The sequence below is a fragment of the Liolophura sinensis genome, chromosome 7, assembly GCF_032854445.1.
Source record: "Liolophura sinensis isolate JHLJ2023 chromosome 7, CUHK_Ljap_v2, whole genome shotgun sequence".
NCBI lineage: Eukaryota > Metazoa > Mollusca > Polyplacophora > Chitonida > Chitonidae > Liolophura > Liolophura sinensis.
Genome location: NC_088301.1, coordinates 59,986,736 through 60,010,532, shown reverse-complemented (window position 1 = coordinate 60,010,532; position 23,797 = coordinate 59,986,736). Strand labels below are relative to the sequence as shown.

Below are 23,797 nucleotides of genomic sequence, written 5' to 3'. Positions count from 1 at the left end.
GAAGAATTTTGTTCCATAAATCTTTATTCACATGTCGCAGAACATTTTCTGTGGAGCCATGATAAATGGTTTTTATTTAAATTAATCTTTTATTCATCACACATGTCTGAAAGCAGTCATCTGCATCATTTCTGCACAGTGCCGCTGCTAAGCAGTTAAATCTGCAAATTACTGTGTATTTTTAGTCACTACCTTATGATGAAAGTTCGGCCCTTTAATGGTATGTCAGTAAATAAATCTGAAGAAGCACTGTTACCAAATTGCCTGCATGCTTTGGTTCAGCCAAAGAACTATGAACAAATTTATTTATTAGTTTGATGAAAAGTTTGAGATCTGCATCTGTTACATATTAGCACCTTTAATTTCCTTATGTATTTTGTGGTCAATTATGGCAGATTTATTCCTGAGATGTATAATAAAAGACAGTTTTATATGAGCACCAACCAAAATGCAAGATCTGACCAATCCAAGAAAAATTTTAGTCTTCAAAAGAAAACTTAACTGTTCAAAAACTGTAAGATATTTGAACAAAGATTATACACACATGTACTTGCGATAAAAATAGTAAATGTAGTTTCTATAGCACATCATTCAAAACTGAACCACGAACAAACCCTTTACCAGACAACACACCACTGACTACATAATACAATCAATAGTAAGGAAGCAGTTTCCAGTATACAAAATGAGCCATATAAAGATGAACAGAAGGGGTAAAAATCCTTGTGTTGCATAATGCCTCATCAACTGTGCAATGTATAATTATGGTTACAGGTAATAAGTGCTCTTTCCTAGGGACTATCGTGTAGCTCTCTAGTCCTGGAAAACACTTTTCTCCTACATTCAAAAATGCAAGTAACACATACCATCCACTATGACAAATAGTACGAATATTCGTACTTAAGGTGAACATAAGTCAGCCAATAAAGCTGAATAAATTGATAAAGTAGTATTCCAGAAATGTTCTAAAAATATTTTAAAAATTCTACACCACTTGTCAACAAAGTAAATAGCAAACAATCGTCAGTACCAAGCCACTCATTTGATGACGCCATGTTATAGCTATTGAGAGTGATGTCACAAACCTAGAAGCTCTCCCGCACCATCTGTGTTAAACAGTGTGAAATGAGAAAATGCAAACAAAAATGCCTGACACCCAACCAAAAGAGTATCAGCTCTGTTCCGTGTTCAAAGGGCAAATGTTTATTTTAGATTGGTGCTCAGTCAGGGCAATGTTCGTGAACACAAGCGTAGTGTTTTAACAACCCTGCTCATGCTCATCCTGCATGGGTGTAAGCATTTGGTCTAGCTGGCTGTACCGACTTCTGGGAATTTATCGAACACTGTATGACCTTTTGACTGATAACAGACCCTTTCATTCAGATTTTGGGAAGATATTTTCGTGACAAATCTGACTTTGCTAAGGAAAAATAATGAAAAGTCACAATATTTTCGTTCAAGCAATGGCTCTCCCAAGGCAGTTTCTTGCCAGCTCACCCTGACAAGTTACTGCAGTATCCTGCACAACGTGTATGCATTGTGACATGAGCAGCCATTCTCAGGTCCCTCCTCATAATGTGTGGTTCAAAACGCATCGGTTAAACACTTGAACTAATAACAAAATCTAATTTACTGCATCGACATCTGTCTATTCACTATACAAAACCACACTGACAATGGAGAGCTAATAGGTTTTTTTGACATGACAGCCAAGTATCACATCATGCTTTCAGTGCTAGTGAGTGGCCAAGTTTATAAAGACTTCTACAACATGGCTACTTGGAGTCAACTGTCTGTCAATGCCATATCCCTAATGCTGAACTTCATCTTCTCGGCTTTCAAAACTTATTTGCTGTGCTAACTGTGTCCTATATAATTTTTGTCATGTATATATAATGGCAGGCTTTTATGTTTTATGTCCACTTTAAGACAATATGGCTTCCATGCAGGGAGCAGCATATGAAACTCCATTGATGTCCAGGCCGAATTTCTGGATTGACACTGAAATGACTTCTTTCAAATAGTCCTTTGAGAGAAGCAAAAGTCTTTGGCAAAGTTCAAGGCACAGAAAACCATTCTGTACTTTTTGCAACCCATGTTTTCAGAAGAGTTCATCCACTTGCAAAAAAGTTTATGAATGTCTCACACGCCTGTGAATGATATATCTCTATTTCTCAGATGACTTGCCAACATAATTCATTCAGGTCAAAATGTTCATACAAGAGATGATCCAGTGCTGGTTTATCTCCTAGCTGCCCAATTTGCTGACAACATGACCACACTGTAATCTTGAATCAAAGGGAACAGGTGTTAGCTAGCACCTGATCCTAATGATCCTAGAGAATCCAAGGATCCATGAGTCAGTAATGCTTGAATGGTTACCGGCAGAGGTCCCCCAGGTGTGTTCTACCTTGATCCTTCTCCTCAGTCACATTATGTTGCTGCGGTTCTGTATCTGGAAGTGACGATATCCCTGAGGGGTGAGCACAGGTGTGAGCGGCCGGACATAACGACCCTGCTTTAGGTGGCCATAGTTCTGCTTGTGCAAACTGGACACAGAGTTGGACAGAGGACTGGTCATACAGTGCTGGTGTGGGTCCATCTCCACTTCCATAGGACACACCTCTTGTAGTCTTGAGGTGAGAAATAAATATCTGTTAGTCATAATCATTAATTACAAGGAACACCAACACAGAACTATCACAATGGACAAATTCTTTCGTAATTACAGAACATTTCCCATAAAAACTAATTAACTTCAGATCATGGAGACAAAGAATTTATCCTAATGACTGATCCATGCAGCCTTTGATTTTATACAGATTGTGACTTATAATGTGTAAGATAACATTTTCCCCAAACTATGCATTCTCTGAGAACACTAAAAAAGAATCTGGGGCTTGCATGAAATCGAAACCTGGATGCTCCAACACAGATGGGAGACAACTCTGTGTTTACTCACCTCATATTCTGGCATTTCGGACAGTTCCTTTGGCCACAGCAACTGTAACAGCAAAACCAAAGTTAACCATTACAAATAGTCAGATAACACTTGACAGGCATTCAATCACATACAACGAACTACCCCAGTTTCAAAGATCCATTTAGATATGAATACTGATGACACCTTGTCTCTTTGTTCAAAGAAGACAGGCATTGTGAAAACAAAATCAATCAAAATAGCACTTAAGTCAATGGTCACAACAATTTCATAGCCACACGGACACTATACACTTCACAGAACCTGTGGTCTCACTGATATTGATGTACTTACAACTGTCCATACATCAGGGGTTTCAGAGTCTCCATTACTTCCTCGGGGTAAGCCGGAGGTTCCTCACGGACATACGGAGGTACTGTTCCCACCACCACACCTGCTACAAAGGTAGGCAAGCATTGTTAGCTACATGCATACTGCCTTTTAACTCATGGCTACTTCCTAGAACTGTCCTAGAACCTCCTGATCTAATTCAAATCCACAGAGCCATATTTTTTATCGTGGTCATCAGAGGAATTTCATTTGCTTTAGTAAATCATCGTTAACAAATGTACACAGTAATAACTAAAGATGTGAGGTCTGAAATACCCCTTTTGTAAATTATCATTAACAGATGTATACACTAATAACTAAAGATATGATGTCTGAAATACCCCTTTTGTAAATCATCATTAACAAATGTACACAGTAATAACTAAAGATGTGATGTCTGAAATACCCCCTTTTGTAAATCATCATTAACAGATGTATACACTAATAACTAAAGATGTGAGGTCTGAAATACCCCTTTTGTAAATCATCATTAACAAATGTACACAGTAATAACTAAAGATGTGATGTCTGAAATACCCTTTTGTAAATCATCATTAACAAATGTACACACTAATAACTAAAGATGTGATGTCTGAAATACCCCTTTTGTAAATCATCATTAACAAATGTACACACTAATAACTAAAGATGTGATGTCTGAAATACCCCTTTTGTAAATCATCATTAACAAATGTACACACTAATAACTAAAGATGTGATGTCTGAAATACCCCTTTTGTAAATCATCATTAACAGATGTATACACTAATAACTAAAGATGTGATGTCTGAAATACCCCTTTTGTAAATCATCATTAACAGATGTACACAGTAATAACTAAAGATGTGATGTCTGAAATACCCCTTTTGTAAATCATCATTAACAGATGTACACAGTAATAACTAAAGATGTGATGTCTGAAATACCCCTTTTGTAAATCATCATTAACAAATGTACACAGTAATAACTAAAGATGTGAGGTCTGAAATACCCCTTTTGTAAATCATCATTAACAAATGTACACACTAATAACTAAAGATGTGATGTCTGAAATACCCGTTTTGTAAATCATCATTAACAAATGTACACACTAATAACTAAAGATGTGATGTCTGAAATACCCCTTTTGTAAATCATCATTAACAAATGTACACACTAATTACTAAAGATGTGATGTCTGAAATACCCCTTTTGTAAATCATCATTAACAAATGTATACAGTAATAACTAAAGATGTGATGTCTGAAATACCCCTTTTGTAAATCATCATTAACAAATGTACACACTAATAACTAAAGATGTGATGTCTGAAATACCCCTTTTGTAAATCATCATTAACAAATGTACACACTAATAACTAAAGATGTGATGTCTGAAATACCCCTTTTGTAAATCATCATTAACAAATGTACACAGTAATAACTAAAGATGTGAGGTCTGAAATACCCCTTTTGTAAATCATCATTAACAAATGTATACACTAATAACTGAAATACCCCTTTTCCACCAACAAAACCAAAGAAAGAAAATGAAAATAGAAATCATTATTATCCAGCATGTAGATGTTTAGAAAAGATATACGCACAGATATACAAGATACACAAGTTTCAAGGAAAATAGTGCAATACGTTAGCAGGAGTTGCATGGCCATAATCTGTATAAATGGAAATCCATTACTGCAAGTACCTGAAGTTCAGATGATAGCGAAGATGTATGGTCAGTTTCATCAAAATTGGCGCAGGAGGTTGAGAGTAGATGCACTGATAAAATCATGTCCACAGACAAATGGACTGACTGACAGGATCACTCCAGTCTGACCAAAATCACAAAATCTATCCAATACATTTCTTTACAGAAAAATACCACCTTAAAATCTTGTTTTTTGTACACGATGTACAGAAAACCTTTTCAATACACTGCATACTTCACATATTCAATGGAGAAGAGCAATAGCATAATGCAGTATGGTATACGTAGTACAACTACATGTAGGTAAGAGAAATCTGCAATGCTTAAATCCTCACTTTTATATGGAGAGTGTTTGGTTCTGGACAGGGGGATGCTGCCAGACATGGTGTCCGAATCAGTATAACAGGTGGGGATCACTGTCATCTCCTGGTTTGTTGGGGACTCACTACGGTAGCTGGGGGTCAAAGGTCGCTGAAGGGAAATGTCTGATACATCACTTATCCGCCGCTCTCTTTCTCTTTCCACTGATTTCTCGTCTGCAATGAAAACATGCATGAAATAACTTGTCAGTAGACATTTCTTCTGTCTAGTTATAGCAATTATTATACATTTGTTCCAACCATGATAAATGCTTTACCACAACCACATTCTTTATATGTCATTTCATAGACAATCTGAATCAAGTCTTAAAATGATGATCATTTTGAAAACATCTGCTGATGTGTTCAACTCAGTTTTAAGCAAAATAGTTCAAACTGTTTACTATATTTCTCCTTCTTGTCAATTCTGTTTTCACTCTCTTCTTCATGTATGTCTCCAATGGATAATATTTATGTGTTTTGATTAATTTGCTAACAATACTTTTCATCAGAAGCATAATGAGTAATATGTCCACCAACTAGGCTATTACATAACTTATAAATCTTCACAATGAGATACTAATCTTTTTCTGCATAAAATGCAAACATATTAAATAGACAAGTACATTAAGGAAGCTATTTTAAAAGGTAATCAAAAAAAAACAAAAAACAATGGTGGTTTTATTCCCCAAGTTCTGAATTGATGCAATCGCCATAGTTCGTTGTCAGCTCTTGTAGGGTGACATGTTGTTGCACAATGCACCTTGCTGTCCACTCAGCACTTGCAATGCACTGTACAGAGTGCACAGGGAGGCAGGTCTGACAAGAACAGGTCTCACAACAGGAGCTGGCAGCAAAGTATGGTGCATAGTTACCATCAGGTGGGACGCCTTTGTCGCGACCATGTTTTCTCATTGGGCAACATGGACATACGCAGCAGCAGATGATAATCAGGAGGACCAATAGAACAACTCCTCCTGCAGCCACCCCCACGATCAACGGAATGCTGACAACAGAGGGTAACACAAAGGCAATTACATCGGGGAAGACAAATACTGTACATGGCAATGTGCAGATTAAGCCATCTGACAAAAAATAATGCTAAAAATCTGGTCAAAGCCAGAATTTCAGTTGTTTCTCATCAAATCTGGGTGCATTATTAAAGATATTAATAATCCTGTTATTTTGTTTGTTCCTGAAGTTACCAGTATCCTATTAATCCATCTGTCCCCAGAAGTCATCAAATGTGCCCCTGTATCTGAGACTGACTTCAGTGTAATCACTAACCTGTGTCAGCTGACCATTTTCACACAACCTCATCAGCACATCACATCCTAGTTACTAAGGTAGCCATGTAATCTGTCCCTAGAGGTGAGCCAGTAGAGATATGAATCTGACTCAAGGCTGCACTTAAATCACAGGTACTTCTTGTTTAGCTTTGATCTCTGATTGTTCACACCTAAGGTGAGTAGACAGCCCATGGGCCATAGATTGGGTTACTCCAGAGATCTGAGGTCCAGATGGAACTGAACTAGCAAGTAACAGGGGCAGTAGTGTTGTCTGGGTTGCGAAGCACTCCCAGTGATCACTGCCACGTGAGCATCAAGTGCTTTTTACAGTTGGGCACTTGAGAGCAGCCGGCCAGCATCACTCCTGTAGACCCATCTCTGGGACAGAGTCCTGGTGTAACCTGACAGAGACTTTCAAGAGTCTGGGAGATAAAGGGAAATCATACCCTGATCATCGTACCACTTCAGTTCTACAAGCATCAGCCTGGTCTCAGGGTTAGTATGGAGGCTTGGGAGTCATAAACTTTGCAAAGGGACCAGATATCAAACAAATTAGCTGTGCAATTTTTCTGTCAGGCTTGGCATGTTGGGCCAATTGCTAGATGTGAGACCATGAAGGATTTAGAGAAATGCCCTAAATCAGTGGGTGCCAATCTCCCAGAATGTCAGGAACAAGACCAACTGTTATGCATAAACCTATAATCCTAGAACATATTTGCCCTTTTTTGTACAAAAAAAAAGGTGTTAAGTGTCAGGTGAACAATTATAGCAGTTGCAAATTTTTAGTACTAATTACTCATGGAATTACAAGTTATTTTGACACTTCACTAACACTCTAATAATTAGCATTCAAAACTGCTGAACTAATCTTCATGCAATAAACTAGCTCAAGCGTCGGGCAAACTCACTGACCTATTCTTATAATGCAACTTACCTTTCATGTTCAATAAACTTCTCAAAATGTATAAAATTACTAAAAATGCACAAAGGATTTTACGTGAAGTTACACGGGTTCAATAACAATAATGAAGTCAAGGCATCACTATGTAAAAGATTTCACAAGCTTTCGATCCACACAATGGGATCATTATCAAATGACTAACCACTTTATTTCAAAAAATATAAACGGTATATCGTGTACATACAAGAGCCAATCATTGGCAGTGTTTACCTACAACCACAGCATTATGTCACAATATAATTAGAATGTCATAAACGCTAATGGAAAAAAACTACATATGCATGAAGTCTAGAATAATGTCACCATACACTGTATTGTGGAACAACGTCACGCAGTTTACAATGCGTCTTAACAGAAGTCCACTACCTAAAAGTATGCAACTTCCATAAAGGTAGTCTCCACAGCACTTTACACTTTTCTTCGCTCTCTAACACTTTATATGATGTATCTGCTCAGCCATGTACTTTTTTTCTCTCTATTGCTAACATTTGAGAAATGGCTGATGCATGGCAGGTTCCAAACGCGGTTGTGTTGAAATAGACTTAAAAGAATTACGACAATGGAGAGTTTTATAAATGGACTTTGATAGTAATTGTTTTGGAGTTGCTTGCAAATATAAAAATAGTCAATGGGTTTATAACTGCATACCAACCATGATTATCGAAATCATAGTTTTTAAATACAGAGTTTCGCTTTCAAGGTGTGGCCAGTTCTTGTAGCAGCCGTTTACAATTAGATTTCCCATGATTCAGTCCGCAATTTCCACCCAAGAGGTTGCCATATTTCTCCACCAGGAGGCATGAACTTCTCCAGATAACATACCATGTGTACCGTGCCATGGAAACTAGCAATACGGAAGTTGCATACTTCTAGGTAATGGACTTCTGAACTTACATATATTGAAAACAAGAACCACATAACCAGTAAACAGAATGTTTGTTTACCAGCGTAAATATCATATGAAATAATATTTAACCACATTACACACCCTTTAAAGACTATAATCTGCAGTGATCATGAGATCATGCAATAACTATTACATCTAAACTGGAGTAACATCGTTGTAATAAACTTATCCCGTATATTGTTGATGTGAAGTTTCTGTTAAGTATAGGGTTGTATTTCTTAATAAAGAATGCTTCTTTAATTTTTTGCTTCTTCCACTGTGGTACTGATAACATTTCAATATTGTCTTCTTACTTTGTTACACCTCAGAGGCGTTAAGATATGGAGACCAGTTACACTAAAAAAAAAACATTTTCCACCATTCTGTTATTAGTACTTACTTTTCAAGGATTGGTGAAGATAATGCCACAGAAGTAACACTAACTGTGGTAAGTGGTGTGGTCAAGGCTTTTGTTGCAACTCCTGTGGTAGTTTTTGAGGATGCTGAGGTAGTTAGGGCCTGCTGTGTGACCCTTTGTGGGGACTCACCAGGAGGGCAGCAGTGACGCTTATACTGGGAGCCACAGCAATACTGCTGGTTTGGCTTTGATGACCACTTAGGGCAATAAAACCCATTGTTCCACTGACCATGTTCATCCACATATCCTGGACAATATTCAATCTCATGTTGTCCTGAAAAATAAATGAACAAAACAAATCACTGTAAAATGGGATGCCAGTCTAACACATTACAAAAAGGTATACATTCAACTCAAATATTCAACTGTAAATACATGTAATAACTTATTTGTACAAATAATTCGTCAAGGGAAACCCATTCAGATATTTAATGGTTACCACTGATTTTGTCCTTCATGGCAACAACTCACAGGTGAGTAGTAACCTCTAACCTCAACAGAATGACATAGCATTGAACAATTTGCCACACATAGCCTTGGATAGTTATCCAGATGTGTTAGAGTGCTGTGATTGGCTAGGCCTTCTGCCTTAACAGACCCCTAATCCACAAAAATTTCACACCCCTTTTGGACGATTTGGGAAGTAAATGCTGCTGACAGTTTGAGAGCCCATTCTGAGGATGCTGAATTTTCCAAATACCATTTTCTTTTGTTCTGACAACAACTTTGGCTCCTGATATGTTTACATGGTGTCGTTATTCTTCATCCATCCCAAACAATCCCACCAAGAAAATTGCCAGAAGCAATGAAGTATGCACTAAAGCAGATGTCACTGTATGTCACCATGGACTTCTGTGTTAGCGACAGATGTGACAATTCTGCATAACACATTAACTTTTGCCAGCCAGATGGTGGCAAAGGTCCCCTTTAAGTGAAGAGTCACGGGTAAGAGTTTTCACAACATGAGAAATCATCTTGGCAGCTTCTTAAGTTTGGGTTAATTTGAGAGCAAACTGTGTGTCCCTTATCATCAGTCATGGAGAAGACAAACGTTGCTGTGTGCCATTAATGGGCCATCTCCACTGAATAGGCACAAGTTTTTCACATTCCTCTGTCATGTATCTTCACAAATAACCAAATCCCATTTCATATCTGACATCCAACAGATTCTCTGCAGTTCTGCTACACAATTTTCTGGCCAACATCATTTTCTGGCACCTTTCTTGGGGACACAGCTATTTTATTTCCCTCACTCTCTTCCCTGGTGATGAAACTTTGATGTCCATAACAGTGACCCCATAGCAGAATAACATGCCCCCCAACTGATGGGAAAGTGATTTCAACTTTTCAGTGGGGACATTTTTTTGACATATTGCAGCAAAAAAACGTGCAGTAGGTCTTGGCCCCTGTATAACTACAAGTGACAGGTCTCCATAGCTGTGGCTAGGGCTGGGTTAGAGCAGTGTCAGGGGTCATTTAGATAGCTGCAGCTTGGCTGGGAATCTGAGATTTATGCTCTTCTAAACCCAACTGCTGATATCCTTGACAACACTGGTGGTACTTGCCACCACAGAGGCCATATACACATGGACTACTGCTGGCATAATGTCAGACAGAAGTAAATTAATGATTAAATTAATAAACCTAGCTTCCACATAAAGGTCCTCATAATGAACCTGAAGCCCTAACGTGATATGCATCACCTAATTACAGATACACGTCATACTTAATATACATTTCAGCATTAACTAATAACAAAATAACTGCAGACGAGCCATGCCTAGTCATGTTCTGCCCCTTTTCAGAATATTCTGAGATATTGAAATCTCTGTCCAATCACAATGTAACTTGGTAATTTTCACTACTGATGTGCTGAAATCCAGCTGTTGTTTTTCAGAAATTCAAAGGAGCAACATAAGAGCAACGCAAGTGTGACTGCAGTTTAAATGATTGATCTATATGTAGCTGTTTCTTCCTGGAGCTTAGTGGCTGAACTTAACAGCTGATTCTCTAGTGCTGCTGAAATATACGGCACCATTACCAAGACTGTGCTTCAGTAAATATGCAGGCACACTGACTAGCTAGATCCTCAGTGCTTTGTGGGAATCCCTTTTGTGACAGCTAACAGTTTTATGGCCAACACAGTTGGCAGATGGCAAACTGTTTCCCATTCACTGCTATACTCAGTGTTACTGTTACTGGCAAATGGTTTACCTTTCCCTGTCTTAACCCTTTTCCAGCAATTGAGTGGTTCACATTAAGTGGCTTTCATACCCACACTAACCTGTCAGTTACACTTCCCTATTTCTAGATGCAAGTGGTGTAGAATCCTTTACTGCCACAAGCACCATTTTCCCTGTAAACAATACACCAGACAGGAAATATTGATGACATTAAGAAACTGATGATTTTGGATTTCTTTTCTGTTTATCACAGCAACAATATATCAGTTTGTGGTTCAGGGTAAGGTTTCATGCCGTAAGGTATGCTGTAAGATGGGCAGATGTGGCCGGCATCAGTGGATCTTACAAGCACGATGGTGTAACCCTTACCAGAGTCGGAACAGGAAGTCACTGAGTACCGCAAGTTACACTGGGTCAGCCAAAATGAGGCCAAGACTCTCCTTAGGCTGACAGGAGAGCACAAGAATAAGGCTACTGCTGGGATGGAGGTGTAGATAGCCCAAGATCTCTACATATACACATTGTCGCACACCAAACACAGTCGACTAGGACATCCAACCAGCTTCAAACAGATGCCATAAAAGTGGTTATAATTCAATTATTATTATTTTTTCTCTATCAAACATTAACCTTATGATAAAGAGTTGCCATGTTTTTGTTTTGCCAGCTTTTTCTAATGCGGGAGAGGAAAACTCTACGAGACAGGTTATACCCATATTTTTTATGCTGGCTTCAGACAAATGAGTAACTGAACCCATGTTAAGAGATCTTTTATTTTCCACAAATGGCAATCCTAATATTATAGCAAGAGCTCAAATTTCCATTATCATAAAATATATCCATTCCTCTTCTACCTTATCTATATAACCAATCCCTAAATTTCCTGTAAACTTCTATCATGGAACACACTAAGGTTACATACTTTTTATGCTTTATTGTACAGAGGATGTTCTCTTTCGCTGCTGTTACATTCAAAAATGTTGGTCAGGATATCACAATGTTGTATCCCTAATGTGATAGTCGCATCTCCGCCGGTATATTTGTCATGCTGCCTCACTGGAAGTCTAAACTGCAGACACCAGACATCCCACTCATTCACAGCACTCCAAATGGAACGCAATGGTGTAGACATAAGACATGGCACCACACTCAGTGAGATTGGACAAGCTTCCACATTCAATCACAGTAATCTGACATCAGTGTCAACTGTCCTGAACAAGAGGCAGGCCTAACAAAATTTCCCAATTTTCAAAGATTTCACAGCCATGTCCCACACTCAATCTACTGCCTCCAACTAACTACTTGTAATTTTCACAGCCATGCTCCATACTCAATCTACCGTCTCCAACTAACTACTTGTAATTTTCACAGCCATGTCCCACACTCAATCTACCGTCTCCAACTAACTACTTGTAATTTTCACAGCCATGCTCCACACTCAATCTACCGCCTCCAACTAACTACTTGTAATTTTCACAGCCATGTTCCATACTCAATCTACTGTCTCCAACTAACTACTTGTAAATTTCACAGCCATGTCCACCACTCAATCTACCGGCTCCAACTAACTACTTGTAATTTTCACAGCCATGTCCCACACTCAATCTTCCGCCTCCAACTAACTACTTGTAATTTTCACAGCCATGTCCCACACTCAATCTACTGGCTCCAACTAACTACTTGTAATTTTCACAGCCTTGCTCCACACTCAATCTACTGTCTCCAACTAACTACTTGTAATTTTCACAGCCATGTTCCATACTCAATCTACCATCTCCAACTAACTACTTATCTACCGCCTCCAACTAACTACTTGTAATTTTCACAGCCATGTTCCATACTCATTCTACCATCTCCAACTAACTACTTATCTACCGCCTCCAACTAACTACTTGTAATTTTCACAGCCATGTTCCATACTCAATCTACCGTCTCCAACTAACTACTTGTAATTTTCACAGCCATGTCCACCACTCAATCTACCGTCTCCAACTAACTACTTGTAATTTTCACAGCCATGTCCCACACTCAATCTACCGTCTCCAACTAACTACTTGTAATTTTCACAGCCATGTTCCACACTCAATCTACTGTCTCCAACTAACTACTTGTAATTTTCACAGCCATGTTCCATACTCAATCTACCATCTCCAACTAACTATTTGTAATTTTCACAGCCATGTTCCACACTCAATCTACCGCCTCCAACTAACTACTTGTAATTTTCACAGCCATGTCCCACACTCAATCTACCGTCTCCAACTAACTACTTGTAATTTTCACAGCCATGTTCCATACTCAATCTACCGTCTCCAACTAACTACTTGTAATTTTCACAGCCATGTCCAACACTCAATCTACCGTCTCCAACTAACCACTTGTAATTTTCACAGCCATGTCCAACACTCAATCTACCGTCTCCAACTAACTACTTGTAATTTTCACAGCCATGTCCAACACTCAATCTACCGGCTCCAACTAACTACTTGTAATTTTCACAGCCATGTCCCACACTCAATCTACCGCCTCCAACTAACTACTTGTAATTTTCACAGCCATGTCCCACACTCAATCTACTGGCTCCAACTAACTACTTGTAATTTTCACAGCCATGTCCACCACTCAATCTACCGTCTCCAACTAACTACTTGTAATTTTCACAGCCATGTCCAACACTCAATCTACCGTCTCCAACTAACTACTTGTAATTTTCACAGCCATGTCCCACACTCAATCTACCGTCTCCAACTAACTACTTGTAATTTTCACAGCCATGTCCCACACTCAATCTTCCGCCTCCAACTAACTACTTGTAATTTTCACAGCCATGTTCCACACTCAATCTACAACCTCCAGCTAACTACTTGTAATTTTCACAGCCATGTCCCACACTCAATCTACCGGCTCCAACTAACTACTTGTAATTTTCACAGCCATGTCCCACACTCAATCTACCGTCTCCAACTAACTACTTGTAATTCTCACAGCCATGTCCCACACTCAATCTACCACCTCCAACTAATTATATTTTTGTTTTTATTACAGCTTAAAAACTCTTCACAAGTCACTTCTAGTTGTCAGTGGGTGTGCCCGGCAGACTACGCCCATTATTATGACATGAATATGGTATTGGGTGTTCTCCAAAACAATTCCACTAAACGTCAGCTTTCATTCAACTCAGTGCCATTATTTACTGCCCAGCAATCTCTGTGATAAAGAAAGGTGCCCAAGAATCTGCCCTTTACACTGGTAGGCATATGTACAATTCCTGTGACATTTACCCACTCCAACCCTCACCAGACTGGCACAACCACTACCGGCTGCTAACTCCCATGATGCTCAGGACGTCAAAATACCATTACAAACTGGGTTGTGTCATGCTCATCAAGACGGATTCCCTGACACGGGTATCACATGAAGGTCGCTAGGCATTCTACAACTTTTTAATCTTCCTTTTTTGCCATGTTCCTTTCCACTGTTAAAATTATCTGTGTGCCCCTAACATTTTTTTTTATTTCCTTGGGATTTATTTCTGAAGAATATTTCATAAACAATGATGGTGTTTGTCTTCGAAAATTTAAGTATCACTTTAAAAATGTTAAAATGCTACTTAGCATACAATAGCTCTCATATAAAATACTGTAGAAAATCAGTAACTTCTTCATACCATTATAAAATATGAAAAGTCAAGCCCCTCATAACTGTAATTCTTTGCAGTGAATAATATTAAATATACAAGCAATAAATAAAATCACACATCAGCATAAGAGAACTTAGGGTGAAAGAGAGTTCCTGTCATTGCTGTTCAGATATGAGTGGGTCAACACCCAGTGGTTACTGTAAGGTGATTAATCTCAGTAAGATATGTTTACCGTAACTTTCATTCTGCTGTCCCAATGATTAAGAGCTGACAAAAGTGTTCACATCAAATTTTTTTCTACTTACTGCTTTAAATTCCAACCTTTTTACTGGATGTACATTTACAAACACTTTAAGAGATGCATTCAGTAAAAGTAGTTCATTCCCATTCAATGATACTTACGAGCAACTGCCATTCTAAATGTGCTGGATTCGTATTAACAGCACACATATTAGCTGTTCAACTGGGTGTGCAGTACCAAAAAGTATACACTATACTTGTATTGGAAGAACAGATACCAGTGGAATCGAGAAAGTGACAGAGGCTGACATGGCACAGTTCAGGCATAACTTCAGCCCCTCAAAATATCACAGTGCTGCTACAAAACAAACACAGGGATTTTATGCTATTTATTTTATAGAAGATGACAGATGTCTGTTTTAGGTGTTTTTACATTTTCCTGCTTACACTATTAGAGTTTAGTCAGACTTAAGGGCCACATCTGCAGAACAATAGTTGCCCCCAGGCATTTGCTAGCAACATGGAATATATACCCCCACAGACGATAAATACAGACCAAGTACCTTCACATGTGCCCATTATACAGACAAAGTGCCTTCACATGTGCCCATTACACAGACAAACCGCCTTCCCATGTGCCCATTATACGCTGGCAGCTCTTATGACATAGGCACAGGTCACTATTATAAGAACTGCACAGAATGAAGAACACCAAGAATCAAATCAACACACTATTTAGGAGTTCACTTCTCAACATTGTCCTTCAATAAAATCTCTTTTTGACTTTCACTGGTAAGGCAATTTGTCATCAGATCAATCAGCTTCAAGCTAGTATCATTCTGATCCTCATGACAAATTACAGCCATGCAGTGCGCAAATATCCATGTTAAGTCAGTAAGACTACATGCACATGTATAAGCACACGACGAATGATAACATTTCAGCCAACAACACTCTGAAAAGGTCAGTCATCCTGCAGACATCTAACAGTGCTGGGATAGTTTACTATATCAGAATGAAGTACACATACAGAGAAACTCTCCTGGATTTCCATTAAAATTCCAATAAAAAGCCTCTTTCTTGCTCAAAATGAGAGAGAGTGCTGCTGAAAGGACTAAGTATTTGCAACTGTACATTAGCCTGACCTAAAAGATGGAAATTCACTCATAGAAGTTGGATGTCACTCCTGTGTTACACATAAAGCCATGTCACACTTATCTTCTCTACCCCATCAGTCAATAAACGAGACATGCAGCCACCAGTGGCTCTGTACAAGCACCCAATCAAATCTAACTGTGTTTACTCAGCATCAAGTGAAACGCACAAAACTCTGAGCTGTTTCTGGTTTTGAAAAGGCTCTTGGTGTCCTGCTATGTTTTACATACATTGAGCAGAATAGCAAACTGCACAGAACACCTGAGCAATATATAATAAATCTCTAACAATACACTGCACTTTATAATCTGGCAATGGTTGAAGATTTCAGTTTACTCATGCAGCTCTGAGGGAAACAATTAAATTCTTTGTATCATATGATTTCCTATCACATGATGTTTTGAGTACAATACTAGTATGTGATGTCATAAGAAAACAACGCATAATACTGCTTAACAGTACCATTTCCAAAATGTCCAGATCTGAAAGATTCAGCTGAGAGAGTCTCCTTCACAGTTTGTTTCACTGAGCTCCAAAGTTCTGTGCAAGTCTAAGAGTAGATTAAATTTTGTGCTAAATATTTGAACTGGGTTTTGTTATATACAGGAGATTTCAAACATATGGTTATTCTCAAAACAACAATTTCTTTTCCCATCGAAATACTTCAACTAAGTTATAAGAGTAAAATGTTTGACTTAAATGCTGAACTACGTAGATATCAACATTATGATAATTGTATTTCAGATAACTCATTTATACACAAACCCACAAAATGCTGAAAAGTTTCTTTTCTAAGCACTTTTTCATAATTTCTTTTCAGTGCTAATGAAACTGATCCAGAAACGTCAGCAGAAATAAAAGTTGGTTTTAAACTCAGGATCACAATGACAAGTCATTTTAATGCAGATATTTTGGCATAAAATATTACCTTTGTTTTACAAAACCATTGGAACAGCACAGGGGCTTTCCAGTAGCTTTTCTTTCACTCATGTAAAATGGTAGGGCCCTGACAAGGAGTTGGAATAACAGAGCTTCCCACAAATCAGTATTAACAGAACAGGAATGTGGGCCATGAAAATAGCAACATTAGTGAGATTCCTTTTAGGTTTTCTGGGTAAAAATACAACATTCAGATTGGGCTGTAAGCTTTTTTTTCTGGTCAATGCTATAGGTTCGTTTCACCATTTAGGTGGGCAGTGTTTAACAGGGCTCCTTCGTTTCAGCACTGATTAACATATAACCTGTTTGAGAGCAGGAAAGACAGGGGTGGCCACAATACTTGAATATTTATCGCTTTTGTTTCCTGACACACTAACAGTGGCAGGCTGACTGAATAGTCAATGTGGATATTAAGCGTACACAATTTATATGAAAATGTCTACATCTGGCTTTCATGCAAATAACCAGCATGATGAATTTGGTCAATCAAAGTTTGTTCCCACAGTAATATATATAACACTAAACCTACAGACCTGTCCTGTTGTCCCAGTAACATGCAAATCATTTGTATTTTATTTAACTGATCTATCAGCATTTTGTGTGAGGCTTTTTTCCCACCATTTTGCAGGCAATTATATGGCCATCTGGGAAACATCAGATTTTACAGAGGGAGGGAATCAGGCTTGTGTAAAGAAAAGTAAAGGTGTTGATATGTGCCAGATGAGTTCATTATCAGACTAAACCTTGCTACCGATTCCTGCTACTTTGTTACTCAGGTGGACAATTAGATCCTCCTATAATCCCTGCCCTTAACTTTTCATAAATTACGTTTCACCTCTGGGTGTATGCTCTGACATCTGGCGGAGTTACATAATTACTGTCTGTGGTTGAACATAGCTTACACATTATCTCCCACCATTCCTGGCACAATCTACCTGCCACCTGCTGGCACCTAAGCAGTTACAGGCCAAGAACAGGTAAGCACAGTCAAAGCAATCAACATTCCTCAACATCTTTCTACTTGTTTTAAGTCCATTACACCATCAGGGTTTTTCTACAGATAATTGTTAAACTATGATTAATGCTTCTCTCTACTCTGTTACAAATAAATACAGAATTATGACATAGTAAAGCCCTCAAATATTACATTGTTTCAACCTTTAGCCTCACAAGGAAACCATGAAAAGGTACCCAATGAAATACTACACTAGAGTGTTACAAAACATTGCATTTGTTTCCTAACTTCCTAAAAATTACAGTCTGGTTGCAGACTTGTTTCACTTGATGTCTGACAATTGTAGATGTTTCAACTACCTGAATCCTACCTATAACATTTAACCATGCCAATGATTAAGCTGCTAGTATTACCATCAGTCTACTCCAGTCTTTCCAACTCGAATATGCTGATGAAAAATTAATACATAACAATATCATTTTCTATTTTGCACCAAGTTTTGTCGTCTTATAGTTGCTGCATTTACACACCAACTGTTAACAGCACACACTTGTACAAATGCATTTTTATTCATAACCCCTTTAAGTGGTACACACACTTGCCCATGCCCATCTGCCTGCCAAACCTACCTACATGCAGCGCATGCAGAGGTTCCATCAGCTGCAGACTAGCTGACACACAACTCACATCACTTCTACTAGTAAATAATATGGAGGGCGCATCACTAGCACTTTGAACAACAAAGCTGGCCTATTAAGCAAATGTTAACATGTGTTGAACAAATAAAAGCCCAAGATACTGAGATAAGGCATCATCAACTGAGCATAAACTGAACTTTGCCATCTTGTATACCCACACATTGAATGCTGATAATGCAGCAGTCTGTCAAAAAGAGCATCTCTGATAGACAAAACAACAATGTTGCTAACTCACTTCAGCAAAAGGAAACACAAACAAGAGGGGCAAAAACACAAGTAGTAGATTTATGATGGTGTAAAATAACACAGCTTGCAGAAAGTAAAATCAGAGGTAAAACACAAGTAAATTAATGCTGCAGTTAAACGATTCAAATTTTACATTGAATGCTGTAATAAAACATTCTCTCCCGAATTTGTTATACTAGTAAACAGAGTTATAAGAAGTATATAAAAAAGCAATAGTAATATGGAACCATAACATATTCAACACACACAAAGTTATCAAAAATAAACCACAAGAAATATATATTTAGAAATGAGAAAAAAAAACTTGGTGAAAATCTCACCTTTAGACTGCTGATTTCTAGCCACCATCCTGGCAATCAAAGAAATAAATTTCTCCCAAGCAAAAAAAGGTCCAGCTTATTTGACAAAGGTATCAAGCATAGTGGTGGTTCTCTATAAAGTCACAAGATCCGTGGACAGTGTTGTGGTGTGACTGAGCACACGCTGTTTGTACCTCCATTACCAGGAATTAACTGTACAGACCAACAAATGCCACTGAGAGCAATCTGGAAAGGGGTATAGCTATGCAGGAGAGAACTAATTCATAGGACTGAGCTCTGAGTGGTGGTGGGATGAGTTGCTGCCAACGCTGGGAGAGGGGAAACCGAATATGGCTAGGATCCATTTGGACAAGTCACATTCTGGCTAGTGTCTTTAAGAGCTGCCGACAGCCGGGGTATCTGTCTCGCCTGTTTCCTTCTGAGAACCAACAGAGCCTTCCCTCTTGAATCCATGCTAATTTCATATGAATTAAGACTATACATGTACCTAAAGCCTGACTACAAAGAGACATGGTCTCTGGGTAACATCGGGGTGATGAGATGCAGAGATACAACTCCCGGATTCCTGCTGAAGAGTTAGACCAAGCCCTCACAGGTTGTGCCTGGGCTTCCTCTAATGACACTGTACATCCCAGATAAGAGATAACACACTGAAGGAGACATCTCCAAACCCTTGATAAAAGTACATGTATGTTCAAGGGCAGGTTAGCAAAGTGTGTTAATTTCAAAGGGCACCATTAAATGAATATGCCTGATAAAATCCTTAGTCCTTATGTGCACCCACAATCAAAGATCAAAAGTAAACATCAACAATATTACAAAAATATTGTTGAGATGCTTCGCATCCTTCTGATACATAATGGTGCATTTGCTTAATCTATTCAGTCCCCATACATACTCGTGTATTGCACTATTTGAAGTCTTCTACTGACTATAGTGCAATAGAATATCACATTTTAAAGAGACCTGAAAATAATTTTTATCCATAAAGTTACATGTAGACAGCTGCTTGCTCTCTGGGTGGCATGGCTGTCTGAAACTAGCCCACATGCACCAAACCCTCATGAGTTGTGTGTCCAAGAGTAAATGCCTGTAATGTCCTCAATCATAATGTCATGTGACAAACGTAAAACTCACGTTATTATGATAAGGTATAATACTTGCCACAGGGCGATGATGCTGATTACAGCCCTTCCCACTGTCACAAATTGTTGGCATTAATAGCCCCTGCAGAGACACTGACAATCTTATGTAATGGAACAGAAACTGTAGGGGATGGGGTAGAAAACAGATGAGATTGTGCAACCCCTTCAGCTTTGCCTTATCTCTGCTGGTCAAAATGTGCTATCTGACAGCAAGAAGAGATAAAAACTCACAAGAGTCAATGAAAGTCTCCTGGTGGCAAAGGAATGCAAAACCACAAAAGGAGACAACACCTGACCTCAGGTCAGTTACATTAAACTAATCTTTGGCACATCCTTGCCCACTTGGAGACTTAACTTCTTCTGAGGTCAGGAAGAGCTTCCATCTGCTCAGTTTACAGTTGTGTAAACACCATGTCTTCCTGTAGACCATCTAAGTGTAACTATTTCACCATCAACTCCTCCTCATAGCCTTGCCTTATCTGTAGGATGATGGGCTAGAGAAGAGCTCAGAGAGGAAGAGGACACTCTCCACAACAGAGAGAACAGAACAGATCAAAAATAGATGCATTAGGAACATGCAGAATCAAATTTCTCTTGTGCTGCAAAACTGCCCTTTTCATATATCATTGGTTGAAGCTGCAAGAATTTCAGGGTGCCCTCATATGATACCACTACCTTACATCATGTTGTTCGCTAAATACACGTGCAAAATTCTCACCTGCTGAAACAGCCACAAGAAAATTAGACTGTCCAAATGCAAGTTAATGTATTTACTGCACACAGTCAACAAAACTCTGAAGATTGGTATAAGCGCAAAAATGAAACTATACCAGTGCAGTCAACTGCATGTACGCATGATAAACTGTTCCCACTTTGTTAACGGAGCCGCTTTGAAGGTCAGGCCTACCTTCCACAAACAGGTATGTGATATAAGTTTGCTTTGAGCCTGTCCTCACTCAAAACATGAACGCTTTTGCAAATCTTTTCTGGGATATTTGTTATCATATCTACTACAACATGCTCGTATCTATGGCTGGTGAGCCTTGGGCTGTAGTCTTTGCTCGCATTGGGAGTGATTGAGAGCCCCTTAATGGGCCTGTTGACAGTTCTAGAGAAAACAAATTTGTATATCAGCTCATGGCAGTGCACTGGCAAGGCATCATCAAGATAGGGCAAGAAACAAACAGAGAAAAATACCTCCTGATAGAGGAGAGGAGGAGATCTGTATTGAATTGCCGACATTCTTGTCTGGACTGTGGGCTTGATTTCCTTTCACACACTTACCAATTTCTGAGGGAGGTCTGAGCCCACCATTCAGTGACCGTTATCTGCTGAGCTGGAATCAGTATGATAGCTATCTATCTATATATATATATATATATATATATATATATATATATATATATATATATATATATATATGCATTTCCAGAAATTAAATCATTGTTTTATTGTAGAAGAATGGGTGTTTCCAGTAATAAACTTGAAGCCTGATCATATACTTGTGGACATGTATTGTTCCATTCAGAAGTATTTTTGTATTTCTTCTTGTGCCATATGGTTGTGTGACTTTTCCTGAACACAGTAGTTAGACACATCATTGTGGTCATGAAGGCAATGTCTTTGGATACCATCTTCATCAATCTCCTAAAGGAACACTTCTTTTCCATCCACAAAATCTTCTCACAGTCTTACAATGAAAGATGGAAAAGATGAGTTTTCTAACTAGGCTAAAGTTATGCATTTCTCATCAATTGTTGCTTTAACAAGAAACCACTATTGGACCTTGTCAACAGTTTGCCTTTGAAACCCAAGTGTTTAGGGAACAGTGTTGATAGATTTAGCCAAGCAATTACTGGCAATATTGCTTGAAACAAGCTGGTTATCCTGCATGATGGATCCCTTTGGGGTTTCTCCAATGGCACTCTGGTTCTGGCCCACCCAGAGGTTCCCATGGTGACAAGAGGACTAGGGGCAGGACGAGGGAAGAGGTGGACAGATTATCATTGCATCTGTCAAGATGGAAGAGCTTTTGTTAAAATATCTTCATCATTGCCAGCTGGAACTCCCTTTATTAGGACAAAAACAAAAAACAGATATGATAGTCAATGGCTGTGGATTAATGAAGTACAAGTGCACTATGGTCAGTATGAAGGGATCATGGGTTTTAATGAGAATTGCAGGGATTTCTCCCCATTGAGTGAAAAAATAGCCCTTGCTCTTGTTTGCAGTTTGTAGATTGACTTAAAGAAAAACATCGTTTTCAGGGATAAACTTTTTTAAAAGCACATGTATGCCTTTAATGGGCATATATTACACTTGTTCACTTGAAACCCAACTTTCTCCATGGAAAAGTGGGAAGATGATCAGTGTGATTGTAGGTCTGTGGATTTAGAATGGTTGCCAAATCAAACTAGATAACATACACACCAGAGAGCAAAAGGCCTGGTGTAAGCTGATTGCATGGTGCAGAAGCTACAATATCTCTGACCAATACCATCTGTACAAGAGTACATGTATGCTAGAGGTCTGTCAAACAACCTGTCCCCCATTTATCAGTCTGAATGGATGTTTAATGGCTGCTGCCAAAGTCATCAGTTCCCATAGGCTGAACGGCAAACACCTGTACACCTGCTTGACCATGATGACTTCACACCAGTACGGACTGCTTGAGCCTGCTTCCAAGATATCCCTCCCTACGCATCATTTTTACCCTTCCTGGTATTCTAAAATGTTTTAGTATGGCTTTAGGCAATCTAATTGAGGTGATTCTTAAAATCTAATCCATTTAGTTCATAGAAGCACAATTAAACAAAGCACTATACAAAACATGTACACACATAAACATTGTTTCTTATATACATATAAATAAATTAAGTGTGTAAGTTACATTAACTCAGTGTGTATCACCTTGCATTTCAAGAAGATGCAGTAAGATAAAATTTTCCATATTTCCTAGAAAACCGTAAGTCCATTTGCTTCTTAAATGGAAGGTATTGTACACAGATACTCCTTGTCCAATGTCATGATACAGCTAGTAGGCCTATTCCATGTTTGCTGACACCAAATATTCTGTATGGTAGACATTATGTGTCATAAAGTCTATATAATAATGTCCATCCTTCAGTACTTAACTGATCCTGCTACGCTGGTTACAATCAGAGTACGGCCATGTTGTATATACATTTTCCTGCTAAGTCCATTGCCTTGTCAACGAACCCTGAGCCTCTTGTCTAACCCACACAATTTGCCACACTACCCCATGTACACTTGTGTGGTCTGCAACGTAAGACCACAGTCGCTTACACCTTTATTATCTCACAGTGCTTAACGCAGTCTTTGTATATTTGACCAGAATTAAGTC

The 23,797-nt window shown here is 38.6% G+C and overlaps 1 protein-coding gene across 1 annotated transcript; it reads right to left on the bottom strand.

The window, feature by feature from the left end:
- Window positions 1–19: 19 nt before the first annotated feature.
- Window positions 20–19,316, bottom strand: LOC135471084 (uncharacterized). The gene is made up of 7 exons (XM_064750132.1): window positions 19,289–19,316; window positions 8,895–9,186; window positions 6,234–6,364; window positions 5,335–5,535; window positions 3,275–3,377; window positions 2,963–3,004; window positions 20–2,633 (listed from the first exon to the last, which is right to left on the bottom strand). Exons 1-7 carry the CDS (start codon window positions 19,314–19,316, stop codon window positions 2,429–2,431), a joined length of 1,002 nt encoding a protein of 333 aa, XP_064606202.1. The 3' UTR covers window positions 20–2,428.
- Between the last annotated feature and the right edge of the window lie 4,481 nt (window positions 19,317–23,797).

Excerpts from the sequence above, each read along its gene's own strand:
- LOC135471084 (XM_064750132.1), bottom strand. The coding sequence starts at position 19,316 with ATGGTGGCTAGAAATCAGCAGTCTAAAG. Across the intron at positions 9,187-19,288 it reads TAGAAATCAGCAGTCTAAAG|GACAACATGAGATTGAATAT; the intron begins GTGAGATTTTCA and ends TTTATTTTTCAG. Across the intron at positions 2,634-2,962 it reads CCGAAATGCCAGAATATGAG|ACTACAAGAGGTGTGTCCTA; the intron begins GTGAGTAAACAC and ends TCTCACCTCAAG.